This window comes from Myripristis murdjan, chromosome 20, assembly GCF_902150065.1.
Source record: "Myripristis murdjan chromosome 20, fMyrMur1.1, whole genome shotgun sequence".
Lineage (NCBI taxonomy): Eukaryota > Metazoa > Chordata > Actinopteri > Holocentriformes > Holocentridae > Myripristis > Myripristis murdjan.
In genome coordinates, this window is record NC_043999.1 from 14,945,456 (window position 1) to 14,964,696 (window position 19,241).

The 19,241-nt window shown below is 40.2% G+C and overlaps 2 protein-coding genes across 2 annotated transcripts; one reads left to right on the top strand and one right to left on the bottom strand.

Moving 5' to 3' along the window:
• Positions 1-373: 373 nt before the first annotated feature.
• Positions 374-10,917, bottom strand: tram1 (translocation associated membrane protein 1). The gene is made up of 11 exons (XM_030078811.1): positions 10,631-10,917; positions 7,553-7,616; positions 6,311-6,432; positions 6,107-6,223; positions 5,918-5,976; positions 5,157-5,241; positions 4,865-4,935; positions 4,564-4,668; positions 4,277-4,420; positions 1,923-2,074; positions 374-1,737 (listed from the first exon to the last, which is right to left on the bottom strand). Exons 1-11 carry the CDS (start codon positions 10,751-10,753, stop codon positions 1,667-1,669), a joined length of 1,113 nt encoding a protein of 370 aa, XP_029934671.1. The 5' UTR covers positions 10,754-10,917; the 3' UTR covers positions 374-1,666.
• Positions 10,918-12,379: 1,462 nt separating this feature from the next.
• xkr9 (XK, Kell blood group complex subunit-related family, member 9) lies at positions 12,380-15,723 on the top strand. Its single transcript, XM_030079414.1, has 4 exons — positions 12,380-12,445; positions 13,219-13,695; positions 14,063-14,277; positions 14,793-15,723. The coding sequence occupies exons 2-4, from the start codon at positions 13,379-13,381 to the stop codon at positions 15,419-15,421; spliced, it is 1,161 nt and encodes a 386-aa protein (XP_029935274.1). The 5' UTR covers positions 12,380-12,445; positions 13,219-13,378; the 3' UTR covers positions 15,422-15,723.
• Positions 15,724-19,241: the final 3,518 nt, after the last annotated feature.

Genomic DNA, 19,241 nt, shown 5'->3' on the forward strand with positions numbered 1-19,241 from the left:
TTTGTCTTTTTCATGTTGAAATGGCTAAGTATTTTTAATACTCTCTTCCATGAACAGGTTTTAGGTATTTCCAGGACAGATAAACCCTTATTCTATTTGGCCAAGTGGAGAAAACCACCTGTACTGCTGCAGGCAACCATGACTCACTACCTTGTGCCTAAAATAAATAAAATTAATTTGCTGGGATGACTCAGCACTAGCTAGGTGATTGACTCTAAAAATACAGAAAGCACTGCACATCATGACTGTAAATTATTTTTATGGCAACAAGTGAAAACTAAAAGTAAATACCATATAGTTAATGGTCAATCATGCTAGTGCTCATTTGGCACAGTTGGCGGTGGACAAAAAAACACAGGCACACAACAAAAGGTTTTTCTCATTCCCAGTCCATGTTTTTACAACAAATTATTCTCGTGGACATTTTTAAGGTCACCAGTTCTATGCAAGGCCAAACAAATGCAGCAATCCATTCCTTGTGTACAGCAAATGAAGATGGCACATACAAGACAGTTATTCAGTCAGCCTCACAAAGGAATACTTTGTCATGGGTATGTGTTCTGTCTCATTTTCAATCTTGTATAACTCAAAAGCAAAACATAACGCCTGGCCATTGGATTGTAGTATTTCAAACAAAAGTGGCATAAATTCAGTATAACTTCATAGGAAGGAATATGGTCCATTGTGAATGGAAGGCTGTGCAGAGCTCCAACCATTTAATGCTACATCATCTTATTCTGACATCTTAGCTGGCAGTCTGACATTGTTAATTTAGCACATAACCGGGTAGTGAATCTATTTCTTACATGGTGATGCTATGTCATGTCCTTGGTTCTTTTAAGTACTCCTCAGTCTTCTATCCATGAGTGGATACTGAAAACTACTTATGTATTTGTTACCTTGCTTTCATCTACGTATATGATCTGTATCTGAATATGGGCCAGTGACATGCCCAAAACATGTACTTGTACTGTGTCCAGCTGAGAGAAAATGTCATCACTAACTACAGTATGTGTATGAACTGTTCTACTGAAGATGAGATGGTATAACAAGTCTTCCTTAATGCAAGGTTGCATACAATGAGGAGTATTAAAGGAGAAAGAAAATCATAAACTCTTAGCTTACAATGTCTAAGTAAATCCCCCAGAAAAGGGATAAAGGGAGCTTAATGGCAATGAGGAGGATCTGAACTGGAAATTTAAAAAAAAAAAAAAATTGCCAACAGATGAAAAAAAAATACAATCTGGCATATACAGTATTTAAGAAGAAAAAAAAGCACAAAATGACCTGACTTGGGAAAAATATCAAACACTGAAGTCACCATTCCTGAATTTTTAAAACCACACACCCTGTACAAAACAATCTGTATCATTAGGCACTTTTTAAATAAGGTCTTTTTTTATAGTTTATTTTTAAATTTTTTTTCAATGTGTATTATTTTCATTTGTAATGGCACAGCAGAGCAATGATTCTTAAATCAAGGCGTGCTGGACGACTGGCAACAAGCAAAGCTCAATGCATTCTGGCCCTTGATGTCCAGCTGCGAGGTCAGTCCTGTGGGAGCTGAAGATGCATATTATGGTGGAGAGCTGGAGGGTCGGTTGGTTGGATACAGCCAGTGAGGCACAGGGGGGACACGAGTCTTGGAGAGGGGACAGGCGTGTATTTACGATGACTTCTCTTTCCCTGCTCTGGGCGAATCAGCTCCATTGGAACTCACTCCATTTACCCCATTGGCTGAAAACATCAAACACATCAAAAGTAGACTCATTTGCCAAGGTTAAGTGTGGGTAAGTACAGTCATTATGCATTTTATATGCCATTCTCTTGGCAGATATTCTCAACAGCCGTTCAGGGGAAAGTTCCTCTTCTGGATAATAAAATGAGGTAAATGCACTCTGTCTTTAGTGCTCACTGCTCACCTTTGTCTTTCTTTGATTTGCTCTTGGAAGGAGCTTGTTTCTTTTTCAGGCTCTGAGCCTGGGCGTGCTCTCTCCACCGGCGCAGCTGGAAGTTGATGAATTTCCACATCATGAACGCCTGAGTGATGCAAATAGCAGCCAGGACAGTAATCCTAGCAAAGAAAGAAGACAGCAACTGTCAGAGAGGTCTATCATTGTATCTGACACTATGATGGACCTCTCCCATCTTTTGCCCTTCAGTATTATTTAAAGGAAAAATGTACCTAAGATACTGGGTGGTGATTTGCTTTAAAGGTGTTTTCCCTGTTTGAACAACCTCAGCTGGTGATTTCTTAAATTTGAACAACCTCACGTAAATAGCATGAACTTGTTGCATTCAAATTTTGGTTATATGGGTAGGTAGAGAGAGAAATACTGAAATAGTAAAAGCAGGAGAATAAAAGTTTTTTTTTTTTTTTTTTTTTTTTTTTTCAGTCAGCCATGCATCTTACTGAAAATGCAATGTCTTGTGGCTGCCCTGCATTCTCATCTATTAATGCTACTGTTGGTGGAGCAATAGGTATCACTTCCTCTTCAACGACTACAACTTGTTGAATGTCAATTCACACTGCTGAGTGTAAAAAGTCCTTTCACTTTGACTGTACTAACACTGAACTTCTCTGTTATCAAAATCCATAGTAGCAGCACTGGAAATACTGATGTGACATCATGCCATAGATGTCTGGCCTCTTATCCATAGGAATGAGAAAAACACACCACACAAAAATGGGCCCAGGAATGCAAAGTGCATCACCAAAAGCTGTTTTATGTAACATTAAAGTCACGATGAAGCAGCAATTTGAGAGCCTGTTGCTTCCTTAATTTGATGCAGTTGAAACAGCTTGAGGTGGGGCTTAATGCAGAGAGGCATCTTTCAAAAAGTTAAACCAACTGGTGATCAATTAGGGAGAAAAAGGCAGTTTTATCTGATGAAAGAGGTGTGATTGTTAAAAAATGTGATGGTTTTACTGGTTGGAATTTTTGTTCACAGCCAGTGGTTCAGTGCAACATGACCACTGAAGATACACTATTTTCCAGGATGTAGAAGTAATAGGACTTTGATTTAGGGCTGCAACTAACTACTATTTTGATGGTCAACGAGTCATCGATTATTGAAACGATTTTGGATATTTGATTGCACAATTACTAAATGGCTCTTATTTAACTATCAGGCTTTTAAAATTTACGAGTAGGTTTTTCTAAGCATGTGCAAACTAACAATAAAGACAATATACACTCAGTGGCCACTTTATTAGGTCCACTTGTATAATCTAATACAATCCAATACAACTGTTCTGCCATCAGGTTTATTTTTCTGATGCCTATAATGTCCAGGTTTTCTTTTAGTCACAGTAATAGAGGTGTTCACTCAATTCTATGTTTGGCATTGGGCTCATAGTGGTGCTGCTGTATTGCACTGCATTTTATTTGAGGTGTTTCCACTATTCTGTCCCCCCTCATGTATATAGATAGGGAGGGCAAAAAAAGTAGAAACACCTCTTAATATAATGTAGTCCAGTACAAGACCTCTGCAAACTACAACTTCAATAATAAACAGAATTAAATTGACACATTCTCCACAATGTCAACAACAATATTATAAACTTTCATAAAAGGTAGAATTTATGGCAGAGCTGTTGCATTGAACTGCATTAGACTGTGTAGGTGGACCTGATAAAGTGGCCACTGAGTGTGTATGACTTCTTCATTCAACAATATGTCTGTTAGTCTAGAGATAGCTGACATTAGCTACCTGAGAATGAAATTATTTTATCTGGACGAGTCAGCATCATCCACAAGTCTGACATGCCTTCTTTTCAAATGTTCGTGTGCGACCAACATGCTCCTGTGATATGCAAGGCTCGCTTTACAAATCTTGTAGCCAGTCCTCATCTTTGCAGGATTTAGGGTGAAATACTTCCAGACTTTTGAAGTTTTGGGGCGTGGAGATGTTGCATCGGCCGCTGCAAATTTGCTACATTTTGTGTTTACCTGTTGCCTCCCAGTCACTGTTTGGCACACCTGACTCTCAGCAAAGATAGTAATGATGCAAGATAGCCATCTAGCATCATTCATTGCATCACCCTTCAGGAACTGAATTTTTGTCAACAATGTCATCTAATTGTTGCACCCCTACTTTGATGTAAAAATATTCATTGTGACTTTAAGGCCTGATTTTGTCTTCTTTTTCTTGAGAAGCATGAAAGTTTATACAATTTCAGGCCAGAATAAATCCATCTGGTACTATGAACAGCATTATTTATGAATTTATCCTGAGATCATATCGTCTCATCTCCCTTCTCAAACACACTTACCGAACAAAGAGTATGTTAAAGTTTCCTGCAGCCAAATCTAGGCCTTGCTGCTCAGCTGTGGCAAGGCCGAAGCCCACAGTGAGGACAGACAAGGACAGGGTGAGAAGCCGTCCCAGGACAAACAACACAGCCCATATGGTGAACCTAGAAGATATGCATGACAAAAGAGCATGACCATAACACCACATTCAAAACCTCCAGCTCAGCCTGTTGCCATAAACCAGTGGCTAATGGAGGATTTCCTTGAAGAGAATCATTTCACACGATAGATAAAAATGGCAGCTTACCCCGTTTGCCTGTTTTCATTGCTGAAATAGACCAGGCGGGAGACGTGGAAGAGCAGCTCGACAAAGTAGTGCAACACTAGCAGGACCAGACCCAGACGGTTCAGACTGAAAGACAGACAGACATGATTCTCCTTTATTACAATTGACAAGGACAAGAGAGACGCCTGAGAGAGCCCTTGGCTACTTTTCAGACTGCATACAGCACAACGTTCCTTTGCTTGTAACTTTCTATTCAAGGACAGCGGCATGTTGGACACAATCACAAGCACAGTATCAGGTTTTCTGAGAAACTAGTTCTTACTTCAGAATGTAGGCGCCTGCAATGTGGACCAGGTACAGGGAGATGTACACAAGCTGGCGTGGAATATCCTCCTAAACACCAAACACAAATAACATGAAGCCCAACGTGACTGACAAAATCCACATATACATCTTCCTCCACTTTCTCTGTATTAGTGAGATTAAGCAAAATGCATGACTCTTTGAAACAATGCAACATAACCAAGGAAGTGAAACAGGAAATAGCCTCAGCGTCTAAACAGAAGCGACGTCATCCTATTATTTCAGCGGGTCCACAGCAAACATGCACTCACCTTCTTTGTCTTTTGGAAATACAGTTCTGGGAGAGCGTGTAACCAGTAGCCCAGCTGACAAATGTAGTAGAATTTCATCTGGAATCTGAACAAAAATACACAGGTCACAGTTCTGTAAGGCTGAGCCACATTCAAAACCCACTGTAAAATAAACAAGTCAATCAGTTAAATTTTAATGTCCTCAATGTCAGTCACCCTCATACCAGTGTTGATTAGTGGGAACAAATCACAATTATTATTTTATTAGCAGCAGTAATCATATGAATAGCGATTTTAAAGTTATTGAATATTCCTCTTTATTTTACAGTGGTGTATTACAACCATTTTATAAAAGCAACAAGCCACTGTGCTCTCACGTTATCTTGGAGCAGCTGATGTTTCATGCAATCCACTTTGCACTGTGCTATGTAATGCCACTTAGCTGTTCTAAAAATCACTGGAAACCGCAGCCTCGTCTGACTTATGGCTTAAATTGACATTAGCCACATTGGTTGAGCTACACCAATGCCAAGAAATAGAATATACTGAGAGGATGCAAAAGAAAAATCCCATTCGGTGTCTTTGCACATCTGCAGTTTCAAGATGAATCACAATGGCTTTTCAGTAGCAGAGTGGAGTCTGACGACGGGATCAGGCACTGCACGTTCCCGTTTTCAGATTTGATCTACATGAAATAGGCACCGAATTGAGCTCTAACCCAAAAGGCACATGAGTTTCACACTAGCCACACCCTTTTGTATTTTTAGCGTGTGCATACTTACGGCATCAATGTATGGGGATATCCCTCCCACAGGCTGATGGGGTTGGACAGGAAGTTTTCCTATAAAAGAAACAAAATTTACCTCATAAATTAAATTGCATGTGGACTTCAAATACAAGAAATGTGTATTTAAAAACAGTGCAACATCTTATAGAACGCATTAGTTGTTGAATGTAGCTGGTGCACATACAGAGAGCAAGATGCTTAAGCCCCAGCCGAAGGAAAACAGGTAGAAGGCGCTGAGCTGTCCGGACTCGTTGAATTTGCTGTGTTTGGTCTTGGAGAAGTGCATCTTCCTGTTGATTTTCTGCACAGGCCAACAATAAAACAGTCAATACACACCCACTGACTGGTGACTGTAATCTGGGTGCCTGTGTGTATGTGCCTAACTTACATCCAGCACATACTCCTGAATGATGGCATGCATGATGATGGCCACCAGCATGTAGAAGAAGACAGTAGCGAGGTCCTTGATGCCATGGTGGAAGTGGTTCACAGCTGTTTCCTCGAGGCCTTCTGCAACAGACACACACACACACACACACACACACACACACACACACACACACACACACACACACACACACACACACACACACACACACACACACAGAAGCCACACACTGAATCACACTTCAGGTAACACCCTCTGTAAACAAATAAATACCCTGTAATAACCGCTTGATGTTTCATAAATGGAATTTCCCAACCATGAATGAACTGGAATTTTTCACCAGTTGTATGTCAGCATCAGAACTGTTACACTTCTATCTTTATAAAATTATTTAATATAAAACAATACAGGCTGTGGCTCAGTTTCTATAAAACATTTTGAATAATTTAATGAATTAAATGCAACATGTGTTTTGGTAGGGCAGCAACAGGATATAAGAACACAATTTACTGCTCAGAGTCTCAAATAGCCTCAAAAGAGAGCTACACTCATGGATCATGCAACTGAATAAAGAAATAATGTAAAATCTATCCAATAATTTGTAACAGTCCACACTGACCAAGAAGAAATACGAGGGTAGTCGTGTTTCACAGTACAGAGATTCTCGTGGTGCTGGGCTATTTGTCTTATTAGATACAAGCTGTAAATGAGTTACAGAGGTAGGTAAGTGCTACAGCCTCTCAGATAAGAACTCATGAAACTCAAGCACCGTCTGGCATTCTGAAAGCCCTCAGCTTCGAAAATAAAGTCTGAATTCAGTCTGAGGTCGTGCACGCCTTCAACAATATCACAAGCTGGCAGAGAAATTGTTAACCTTGAGACAAGCAGTAGGAATTGAGAGGCCTATATTACACCTTAGCCCAAATTCGCCCAGCACAACCTTGCCACAAGAGAACTTTATAAATCAGGCAGCCTAAATTTAGCTCCAAAGGGGAAAAAAAAAGAGCTCTCAAATGGGTTTGTCTAAGGCCGCGCAAGTACCGGTCTAGAATCCAAATGAGAAGCTTTGAGTGAGACAACTCCAAGAAATTGCTGCCTGAAATGTTTAAGCCAAACTTCCTCCGTCTTCATGAACACTGCAATCACGGTTTCCTAACTGAAAATCTAAACTCCCTCACCTGAAAACATGAAGAGATTCAACATTCATATGGGTCCATTCTCTCAATTTAGTCCTTAACTTACCATTTGTTGAGATGGTGACATTGTACTGGACCGTTATGAACAACACTGCAACCTTGGATGTGACCTGTGCAGACAGGAAAAAAAGTTTTATTGGCAATAAAAACATGCAGTTTCTCTAATACCATCATTTTCTCTGCCAGGGGATAATGCATTTAATATTTAATATAATATATACACAGTTTTGACTGTATGATCAAAGACCTCTCCTGGTTATAGTGATTCAAAACCTTTGAAAAACTGTTTCATACCACAATTGAGTGTTAACTCCTCACTCCTCTTAACCAGCTGGAAGGGGCCACAAGTAATCAACAACTACTTTAGTTTTAGTTTTTTTACTTTCGGCTGGGGACAACCAAGCATGTCCTGTTGCCACAGATTCAAACAGCTTCAACAGAGACAGAGCACACTGTATTAGGTGAAGGTTCCTCCTTGGCTTCAGACGGTTGTTATGTAAAAAGTACCTGCCATTTCCCTTCACACACGGCATTAGCAGACTCAGCAGAAGACGGTGAATGTTTTGGTTTCTGATTAAAATTGTGATTATGTAATGTGCTGAAACGTTAACTGATTTCTCCCATACCACAACAGATATCAAGGTGATTTTTACACACAAACTTCCTCTTGAGCTGACCTGTTCAAAGTTGAAATGGAGTTTGTAAGGGCAAATGACAGAGAAGTGACAGTTTGAAATTGCAGAGTTTTGGTGGGTTTGGTTTTCAGGGTATGACATATTGTGCTCTGTCTCTACCATATCTTCTTGCCAGAAATTCTAAAGTTACCGTATATGCCAGATCACCTTAATTTGTGGATTCTTTTGATGGCATCTTTATTTTGACATTGACATTTTACACTGCTGGTCTTCTGGAATTGTCCGTCCAAATTCGCATACCAAGTGGGGGGCGTCTTGTGATTTGTAATTTTTATGTCAAGACCACAAGAATTATACCCTGCTTTTAACTTTCAGTAGTTTTACAGTTTAGTTTTACAGGTTGTTCATCACTGGTTACCAAAAAAGACAGCTCCTCAATTTGCAGATTTCAGACAACGGTCTCTTGTCCTAATTTCTTTGAAAAACCATGGGGAAAACTTGATTGGCAAATGCACCAAAGATTACAGGAACATTAAAAAAAGATAATGAGCAAAAAATATTTTTAGAAATCAGTCTTGCCGGATTGACATCAACAATGACATTATTTCTCATCAGTGATGCTTGATGTCTTGTAGTTAAATTCTTGTGAGCGAATAATTTCTATCGGTTTCTGGAATATGGCCATTGTGTTATTTGTCAACAATTCATAAATGTCCCTGGATAAACTCCCAAAACTGGACCAACTTTATACCAAGGTAAGACTGCTGTGGCTTGTATTCATTCAAACAAACATTACAGTAACATGGTCATTTGGAAACATTCGGTAATGTAAACCAGCAGCTGAAATGCCTTCCCTGAAGTTCCTGTTGGCCACCCACAAGCCCAGGACATGCCAGGCAGAGATTTGCACTCTTCTTGTTAATTTATGTGCCAGACTAGTAAAACAAAACAAAAATCTGATCCGAGTGCAACAATGCAAATATGCACCAAAGAAAGTGGACACAAAAGGGATTCAACTCTAATATCTAAGATTCACTCTAAATCCCCGCAATTGTTGCCCATATGTCAGTTTTAATGTGACACACACACACACACACATATTACAGATAATAAACAAGATCAGAGAAAACTGTAACACAGACACAGACACAGACACACACACACACACACACACACACACACACACACACACACACACACTACAGATAACAAACAAGATCAGAGAAAACTGTAAGACAAAAAATATACACCATATGGTAGGCCTAGAGCAAGGTAACTATAAAGTCACTGCTGAATACTACGGACATAATTTGAGTCCCTTACAGAAACTTATAGGAATGTGATTATGACTTCTTATTTGGTGTTACCTGATAGCCTTGTGTACGCGTGTGTGATATGATTAAGGTGCATCAACTGTGACTATCAAAAACTCAGTCAGTCGTGGACGAGCATCAAGGTAACCATAAAACGTAAGGGTCAGTCCGGAAGTTACTCATGTAACCTTCAAAATAAAAACTTTATTTAGCTTTAAAACAATAATTATTTGCCCAATTTCAGAATTACATATTAAGGAAAATTACAATTTTACATTAACCAATACTAGTCTGTCAACTTTCGTACTATAATACACAGTACGCAAGCTAGTAGCGGTGATAGGCATAAGTGATTATTTTATTTTGAAAAATGAACCGGAAGTTTAATCAGAATTCAGTCACTTTGACATCGACGGCGCCGCTTTTCAGTGAGACTGAAATCCACTTGATTTGAAAACACAAAATTCAAGCGAAAGTAGAGCTCACTGGAGCAAAGAGACGGACATAACGCAGACAGGGTCACCGTGGGCAGCCTGTAGCTGGGTTTAAAGAGCTCTGCGCCTCCGAGGCCAACTTTCGTTTTTGGTTCTAGCGGGTTTCTGGGATGACAGCCCCGCGAGTCGTTGTGTGATTGCCACGTAACACATCTAAGCATAAAACTACGTTAAGCCTGTTGGACTGTTGCACAATATTGTAGCCACTGGGCCTGATGCATCACCACGGGAATGTAACATTACGCGGTGCTTCGGTGTTTAATGTTGCACCCAAAATAATTTTGTTTATTCTGTACAAGCCACGGGCCTGTGAGCGAATGATTTGAACTATTGATTATAACATGGGAAGCAGCCAGATGGGATTTGGAGAGCAGTTACCACCACGCTTTAATAAACAACTGTATTATCTTTATTAGTAGTATAATTCAAACGCTAAAGCACCGAGCGGGTGTAATTAAGTCGCTGAAGGGAAGCAAAGGCGTTGAGGCCAACATGCACAGAAAACTTTGACCAAGGGAGGAAGTAGTGTGAAGAATAGATCAGACAGCCATGTCAGTTTCCAGGAGAGGAGACGGGGACTACTCGGCATCATCTCTGTGTGCGGCTCCTTGGCTGTGCCGGGCAAGCACCCCCCAAAACCATTAGCAATTAAAATCCATTCAACATGTGCACCGGGACTTACCTCAAACATCAGCCCGAGAAGGAACACCATAGCAACACAGGAAACAATATCTGCATGGTTCTGGATGATAAACTCATGGCTCAACACCGGCGGATTCTTGTTAGTCTTTTTGCGGACTCCCATTTTGGCGAGATTCACTGCAGTTTTGCTCGGCGCAGATGCAATCGGCTACTACCGCGTATCAGATATTATTATCCCAGTGTCCGAGAACGCTTGAAGCTCCCTCCTGCTTCCCTCAACCACAGGGCCAGGCAGCAATTGAATGGCGTGTCACTCTTCTGCTAGTGGGCGGGTAGAGAGAGGACGCTGCCTCATCAAAACGACGTTTTACGCACAAGGGAGAATCAGTCTCTGGGCTCGCTATTGCCCCCTATTTGTTTGGAGTAAGAGGGGGGGCTTATCCGCCATTGGGGCTTATAATCTCCTTTTTGCACCAAGGACCACCAAATAACCAAATAACCACCAAACAAGACTTTTCTACTTGGACATTTGCATAGATATTCATGACTGTCTGTTGAAGTTAAAGTGGATGCAGTGAAGCTCAGGATCAAAATAGTCGTCCTTACACACTAGGAGTGAAATTAAACTTCTAAGCACCCCTGGAGATCCCTAGACTCAACTATGGGAATCATTAGTCAACAGCTACATACATACTGCCTCAAAACCATACGGTCTGAAAATGGTTATAAGTGTTTTATATGAAACATAAACAAGAATAGAAGATATATCAAACCTCAAGCAACGTGGAGGCATGTCACATATTCTGGCTACCCTCAATGTAAATCAAAACATCACAGGGTTTAAAGTTCTCAGGCATTTTCTTGCTTTAATCCCCCGCATCAGTTTAGGCTATTTTAAGACGGAATGATTTCAGTTGTAATTGATTGTAATCAGTAATTTGGTTCAAGTTCAAACTCAGTATTCTGATTACTTCCAGTTTCTTCACCTCAAAAACACTGAATATTTGGTTTAAAATGTAACACGTTCACATGCATAATTTGCCGATGCAAGAATCCCCAACCTTTATTTCACAATGAGATGTAAAAGTGTGGTTTACGTCCATAGGATTATAAATTTATTTTTCCTAACTGTTTCATGTTTTCTGTATCTACATTCTTATGTATCATTTTTGCAATATTTATTTGAACATAAAAAAACTGATGTAAAGCAATATGACATTGTGTGTAGTGTTCATACAGTAATCACAATCAAACCTATGCAGTTAGTAAACATAGGAATGGCTGAAAGATAAATCGAGAACCCAAGCAAGTTCATTATTTTCAAAAGAGGAGCTTAAGTTTACTTCAAACACTCCAATATATAGATCCTCTGAGTGGCAGGACATCGAGAACTCATTCACCGCCATAATATACATAAGTGATTAATTGGTCTGAGGTGTTCAGGGGTATAATATGAAATTTCCCACAATTTATATGGCCACACTTCCGTTTTTAAATGAGTAAATGTCTCTCAACACACTGACAGGTTGCATCACTGGCTTTCTGAGCCATGGGAAAATTTTACAGGAATATCTGTAATGTTAAGTATTTCCTTCCTGTGGTGCTGGGACACCATGTAGATAGAAAAGACAACAGAAAGTATACACACCCAGCACTCACTCACACACACACACACACACACACACACACACACACACACACTTGACCTGTTACATCATAGCATTTCAGAGTGATACTGTCGGGGTGGAGCCTGTGCTGTCAGTTTCAAGAAATGGGAAAAGAGCTTCCCTGGAAAGTGCTGAGCCATTCGCCTCTGTTATTCTACACAGCAGTGTGTGATGGGCACAAGACACAAGTAAGTCATTCATTGCTTGATTGCATTTTGTGTTTCGGCTTTCACCATTGTAGAGTGATGGTGATAAGATTTGTGTGTTAATTCAAGGCAGGATGTAATCAAATTGGAACTTGTGTTTGTACTAGAGTTAATTATTTATAACCAGAAACACAGCAAAGAAAGCTTGATTGCACGCAGAGGAGAGAACAGAATGTCATTTCTTGTGTTTATTTATCTATTTATTTTTTTGCTACCATTGTATTTGTTTAATTTATATTTTAATTAGTCATTATGAAATAACACAGGTCACCATTATCACCCATGATGGTATCTCATTAAGCAGTTTGACATTTTGATATTTTGAAGATAAAAGTAATTCGGGTATTTTACATGTGGCTACATATATGGTTTAATAAAAAGGTCTGAAAATGCTTATCCGCCTCTCCCAGTGTGAGAGTAGTCAGTGGGTTACACAAGGGTTCTGCGTCAGCAAGGCCTGTTTTCATGATCCCAGCTGATAAAATCACTGATTATTTTTACTGCTACATATCTGGGTACGTCATGGTCAAATGTTCATGACTGAGATCATAGGGCAGGGAAATATGGCACATCAATTGATTGGAATTAATTGAGGTTGAAATTTTCATATATCTTAAATATAGATTTTTTTCAGATGCTTAAAATCTAAAAGTAAAGCTGCACAAAATATAAACAAAATATATGCTGTGTATATAAAGATCATTGTGTTGTTCATGATACTTGAGGTTCTTTATCTCATTCTTTTGTTTTCACAGACTGGCTGATATGACACATGAACTGGTGGTAACAAGACATCATATTCCTGAGAAATTACACAGAGGAGCCTTTCCCCATCCAGCCATATGAGACATTCATCCTCAATACAGAGTGAAACCTTCAAGACAGGCTGAACCTTTCAGCACAGCCTGACATAAAATGCTTCAGTCAGACTTTGGATACACTAAACTGCGATGGTTATTAACCATTCTTGGACTGCTCTTGTATGTGGTGGACATTGGGACAGATGTTGGACTTGCACTGCAGTATTTACTGGACAAACAATTTGTCTGGGCTGGACTGACTCTTGTGTTTGTTCTGGCTGGACTGGTGACGACACAGATTTTCAGCTATGCCTGGTATTGGGATGATATGAATAATGTCCTGGTGAACCCTGAGGGTAATCCAACCGTATTAGGAATATCCAAATGTGGACTTGCTGCTGTCCATCTGTTTGGAATGGGCATCTTTTCCAGGTAAGGATGATGACAATGACCTGTGAGTAGAAGGTTTGCTTACAACAGGTAAACCACTGTGACAGAATGATAAGTGCTTAAGTGAAATACAAGGAAGCATGTCTGCATGTTGTGGTTGACTATGTACAGTATGTTAAATATGCTGCTGCAGTGTAGTACACTGGTATTCTGAAGTGTGCAGACCAGACTGACCACATTGATGTCATCGTCCTGCACACTGTAATTCCTGAAGCTGAGAAAAGTCACTGCACATGAATCACTGTCTGAGCAGCAGCAGTAGCTTATTATGAATGAATAACAAAGCATCCATGCATTATGAATGAATAACATAGCAACGCCTGTTTGTCTGTTTGTTTTCATCTCTTAGGTATTACCATCTACTGAAAAAGGGCTACCATGTGATTTGGCCTGCAAAGTCTTCCTATACAGTGGAGCAGACGCGGGATGCGCATCAGAATCTGTTTGTCCTGGCGACTGATCTTAGCATGCTCAAACTCTTTGAAACATTCATGGAAGGTGTTCCTCAGCTCCTTCTACAGCTGTACATCATCCTGGGCCACGACAACAGCTCAATCTTGCAGTGTAAGCGTGTGTATGTGTGTGTGGCTGTGTATGTGTTGTGCATACGTGCTACTGCTCTGCAGATGCTCAGTGGTGGAGAGAGTACTTGAAATTTCTTGTTCTTATACTGTAATTTTTTGTACTTGAAATTTTGTTGATATTTTTCTTGAGTAGAATACTGTTTAGAAATGTACTTATGTAAAATGAAAAATAGCTGATTTTAAATATACTTAAGAGCAAAAGTTTATTTTTTTTTTAGAGTCATTAAGTTTGTTAGATTTGATCTCAGCCATGCACGTTCATGCAAACTAGCTCTTTTTAATTGGAAATTTGAAATGACAAAATAATGTGCACCAACAAAGTGCACATTGTGCTTACATCATCTTCCTATATAGTGGAACAGTGCAGGCGTGTGCCACTATGTGTCTATGTGTGAGAGAGGGTCTGATAAATTTGACTTTATCCATTTGTTTACATACTTAGTATTTGTTGGGTTTACAGAGTCATCATATTAATTTTGCCTGTTTACCTCCCAGGTGTTTGTATGGCATTCTCCTTCTTCAACATCGCCTGGTCACTGGTGGACTTCCGCCGCTGCCTGCGCAGGTCCCTGCCCAGTCTCAGGGAGATGCCCTCTGGCCTGCCCACCGCAGTCTACCTCCTCTACAAACTCTTCACCATCACCCCGCACATCCTCAGCTACACTCTGCTCCTCGTGCTCAGCACCTACACCTCTGTAGCCCTCGCCTTCCTCTGGCTGCTGGGCACAACCTGGGCCCATTTGATTCAGACTAACTTCTGCTCATGCAGGGGCCTCGAGTGGCTCTACAGGGCAGTCATAGGAGTCATTCTCACTTTCACCTTTTTCAACATCAAAGGACAGGACACTAAAGTAGTTATGAGCATCTACTATTTCTTTTATTCCCTCATAAACTTCATGGCTCCAATCCTGCTGGCTTTGCTAAAGCCCGAGACACAGACAACAACCTATTTGTTGCCAGTTGCTTTTGTGATCTTTGCTGGTACAGTGCTGGGGCTGGTCTTCCTCATGGTGTACTATATCTGCTTACACCCCAGAGGGAAGTGGCGAGAAGCAGATGAGGTGGACGGACTGGAAAAGGAACCAGAGACCATGTTGAGAATAAAGAGCTTCTTGCAACCTTAATGAAGTTTCTATCAGTTTACACTAGGTTATCAGAGTGCAGAGAGGACCATAAACAGCACTTCCTCAGTCAAATCTGTCTGACATTAAAACTGACGGTGGAGCAAGCAGTATGTCCTAATAGCTTGATAATGTTATCACTACATAATTAATCTGCTGTCAGTTATCTTACCGTACATCTGAGGTGAAGCTTGTTTTCTCACCACTGACACAAAGTACAGATTCAGTGCAATACAGCTGACCTATATAAATAATTTCAATATGTAAATAGTTTTATTTATTCTTGTTTCAATAAACATATATATGAATGGTGTATCGGTTTCATATATTTAATATAATTTATTTGCCTATGCTTGTGGACAGCTTGTATTGTTTACTGGCATTATTTATAGAACTGATAACACACTAGTATAAAATATTAAAAATAAATTCAAGATCAACCAGCTTCTTTTAATTTCTCTGGTGGGTGTCAACATTTTGTCTGTGTGATGTTTTATGAAACACCAATTACAAGCAGAATTGTGATTTTGCGTTCTTTCATTTCTTGCAAACTCCTGTTTTGATTTGTTGAGCTTTCCTTTTACATGCCTTGTTGTAGTCAGAAGTGATGCAACTCAGTGAAGTGCATGTGCAGCTCAGTAATGTCACCTGGTAGGCCCTCTATGAGGCTGCTGGGTCCGCTGTCAACTTGCAACACACATATTCAACACAAGGTGGCATCATTGTCTAGATTGGCTTTCTCTAATTCTCCTGAAAGGTACCAGTGAGATACCATGCCTACATTAAAGATTTTATTTTTATTTATTTATTTATTTATTCATCTGTTTTGCAAAGGAGGTGTCAATGTAATTTCAGGTCCAAATGATAGCTTTTTAAAATTAGTGTTAACTCCTGTCCCTTATTATTTCCAGTGAGCAGTCTGAAGTAATTGCAAAAAAAAAAAAAAAAAAAAAAAAAAAAAAGGAAGAAAGAAAGAAAGGAAAAAAAAGAAAAAAAAAAAGAAATCATTTAGTTATAATTCATGTTATACTATTCACTTATACATTTATTTTTATATGACTGTAGGTACATGTTAATGGGTTCTGGCCTCACTTACCCTATATATATTCCTGTTCTTTTTCTTTATCTTTGCAGACTCTGTTTATTCCACAGTGTCTCATAAGCTTAATAATAATGTGCTGGATCAAGAACAGCATGTCTGCAGCTGGTGGGAATTCAACATCTGCGGCCCACTACACCACCTCACCGCCCCTGAAGATTGTAAATACCAGTGCACCAAATGAAAGCTACAGCTACTACTGTCATCCACCACATCCTAATCCTCAATAACTCAAAGGTGGTAACTAAACCTTTTCCTCGCCCAAGAAATTATGAACACAAGCGTTATGGATGAGCTAACTAGAAATAACAAACCCGGGCTAATTTTGTTTTGACTACCAGCAAAATATTGTGTGAGTCAAGCTGGAGAGCTGAGGATGCTGTTTCCTGCAGGCCGGGGTAGGGGAGAGCAACTGGGCAGGACTGGCCCCGCGTGAGCTCACCTGGGAGGAACGCTGACAAACCGCAGGGTCCAGAGACCACGACGGTAGTTGGCTCTCAAATAAGCAAAGGCTCTTTTCCCCCGTCCTTTAATTCAGCCAAACTCGGAGTCTTTTGACTTGTTTACTCAAAGGGGCCACTTTAACTTTCATCTGTCGGTTGTGCTCTGTCAGAGGCACTCCATAAAATGACAAATTTAAGCAAGGAACTTGCGCTGGAGAGGAAATGAATTGCTGCCAGGTAGTTACCACACATAATTAAATTTTATTTTGCAGCTTACACTGCATTGGATAGACTCTAGCTCTTCAATCTTTTTATTTACAGTATATTTTTTCTTTTGATATTTTTAGAGTCAGAAAAAGTAAGCATTAAATAATTTTAGTGAGAACATGGTTAGAATCACAAGTGATCGAAAGAGCTGTTTTTCCATCGCTGATTGGTGAGAGTTAACTTTTGGAACAATAAGGGCGGTCTTTGCACCTGCAGGGAGGACTGTTCATTAAGGAGAAAATAAAAGACTTCATCATTTGCCTGTCAGACGATGGATGCTCCACTCTTATTGTGCTGCATATTTCCATGGTTTCAGTGGGCTAATGCAGTGTAAACCTGCCAGCAGGACATTTATTGGGAAGAGAAGATGCATGTGTCCCAGGCTGGAGTCCTCTGCTCTCTGTCTCTGTCTCTCTTTGTTGAGCTACACATGCTTTTGGCTGTGACTCACCCTGATAGCACTGCCAGAGACCAGTCACAACCCATTGAGATGAAATGTGTTGAGTTAAGCATTACCTCCCTCTCTCTAGGAGAAAACAAGCAGAAAGAACTCTGGCGTTGACAACCTCTCTGTAATTTCCACTTCTGGCACTGAGAGCTTAATACCCAGTAATCTCTCACTCTGATCTCACTGCAATGCACCTCCAGAGGGCCTGGACAGCATGGTGAAAATCTGAGAAACTAATAGCAAATCAAAAATGATTATACATGACAGTGCAAGATTAATCTCCAGCACACTACAGGCCTTCATTTAGCTCGGCCAAGGACAGAGAGTCTCTTGCTAAATGCTGATCACCGAGTGCATCTTATCTCACACACACACACATACACATACATGTATATACGCACAGCACTACAAATGTGCATGCACATGCAGACACACATATGTACGCACACACACACCGCTGTCACTGTCAACAGCTCAGTTTTGTCGGAATGAATGGCGCTCAGGGTCTGGATAAACAACCGTAACCACCACCAGTCTCTGACCCCTCCATAACCATCACTAGGCTCACCGCTTTTCACCAAATCTTATCTTTTTGTTTTCCATCACCATTTCCTGTAACAGACAGTCAAGAGTGGGGCATTCCTGGCGCGCGCTGTACCCACAATTTGTACAGACACAATAAACCCGGAGAGGGAGGCTGTTTTTCATTAGGGCTTCAAAGTCCATATAACCCATGATTAATGAAGCCCTGAGATGCTGTATGTCTTTAATTATTATGACTTGACTGCTGCACCAGCGCCTCAGATGCATTAGCAGTGTTGGCGATCTGTACACATCTGCCTGGCTCGTTCTGACATGGGCCCTTTGCCTCATTCTTGGAGAATTCCCCGACTTTGGAGGAAGGCGGGAGTGATAGAAGCCCCTTTTGCAATGGCAAAGAAGTTTCTTTAATCACAGTACACACACACTAACAAATTAGTTTGGGCAGTGACAGATTGGAGAGCAGGCCGAGGCTAATTACATGCAGTGGGCTGGTGTGTGTGATCACAGCATGGGCATTGCATTACCCAGAGGGTTCTGTAAATAAAGTCCTCATGCAATGAATGAAGATATTGTAAAGTGCATTATGCTGGGTACAATGGCTCGACCATTGTTGCTGTTTGGATTTCTGCCCTACAGTATCTTTTGGCATACAGAGAATAAGGAAGGCAATCTGGGCTATAGCGGGGATTGAATGAGGTCAGTTGTTATCATAAATCTGATTTTAAGCACCAATTATCCTACTGTATCTGGCTGCATATACAAATATAGGCATGGCACATTTTAATTTTGAAAGATATTTATGTAGACATTGCTAAAATTAGCTTTTGTTCTTTTGTTTGTGGTTAAATTTAATGTTACTGTAATTTGTGAATCCACCCTTTTCTCTCTCTCTCTCTCTCTCTCTCTCTCTCTCTCTCTCTCTCTCTCTCTCTCTCTCTCTCTCTCTCTCTCTCTCTCTCACTCTTTTTTTTTTTTTTTTTAACTCCAGTTACATTACAACTGGACCTCACTTTGATTTGGTTT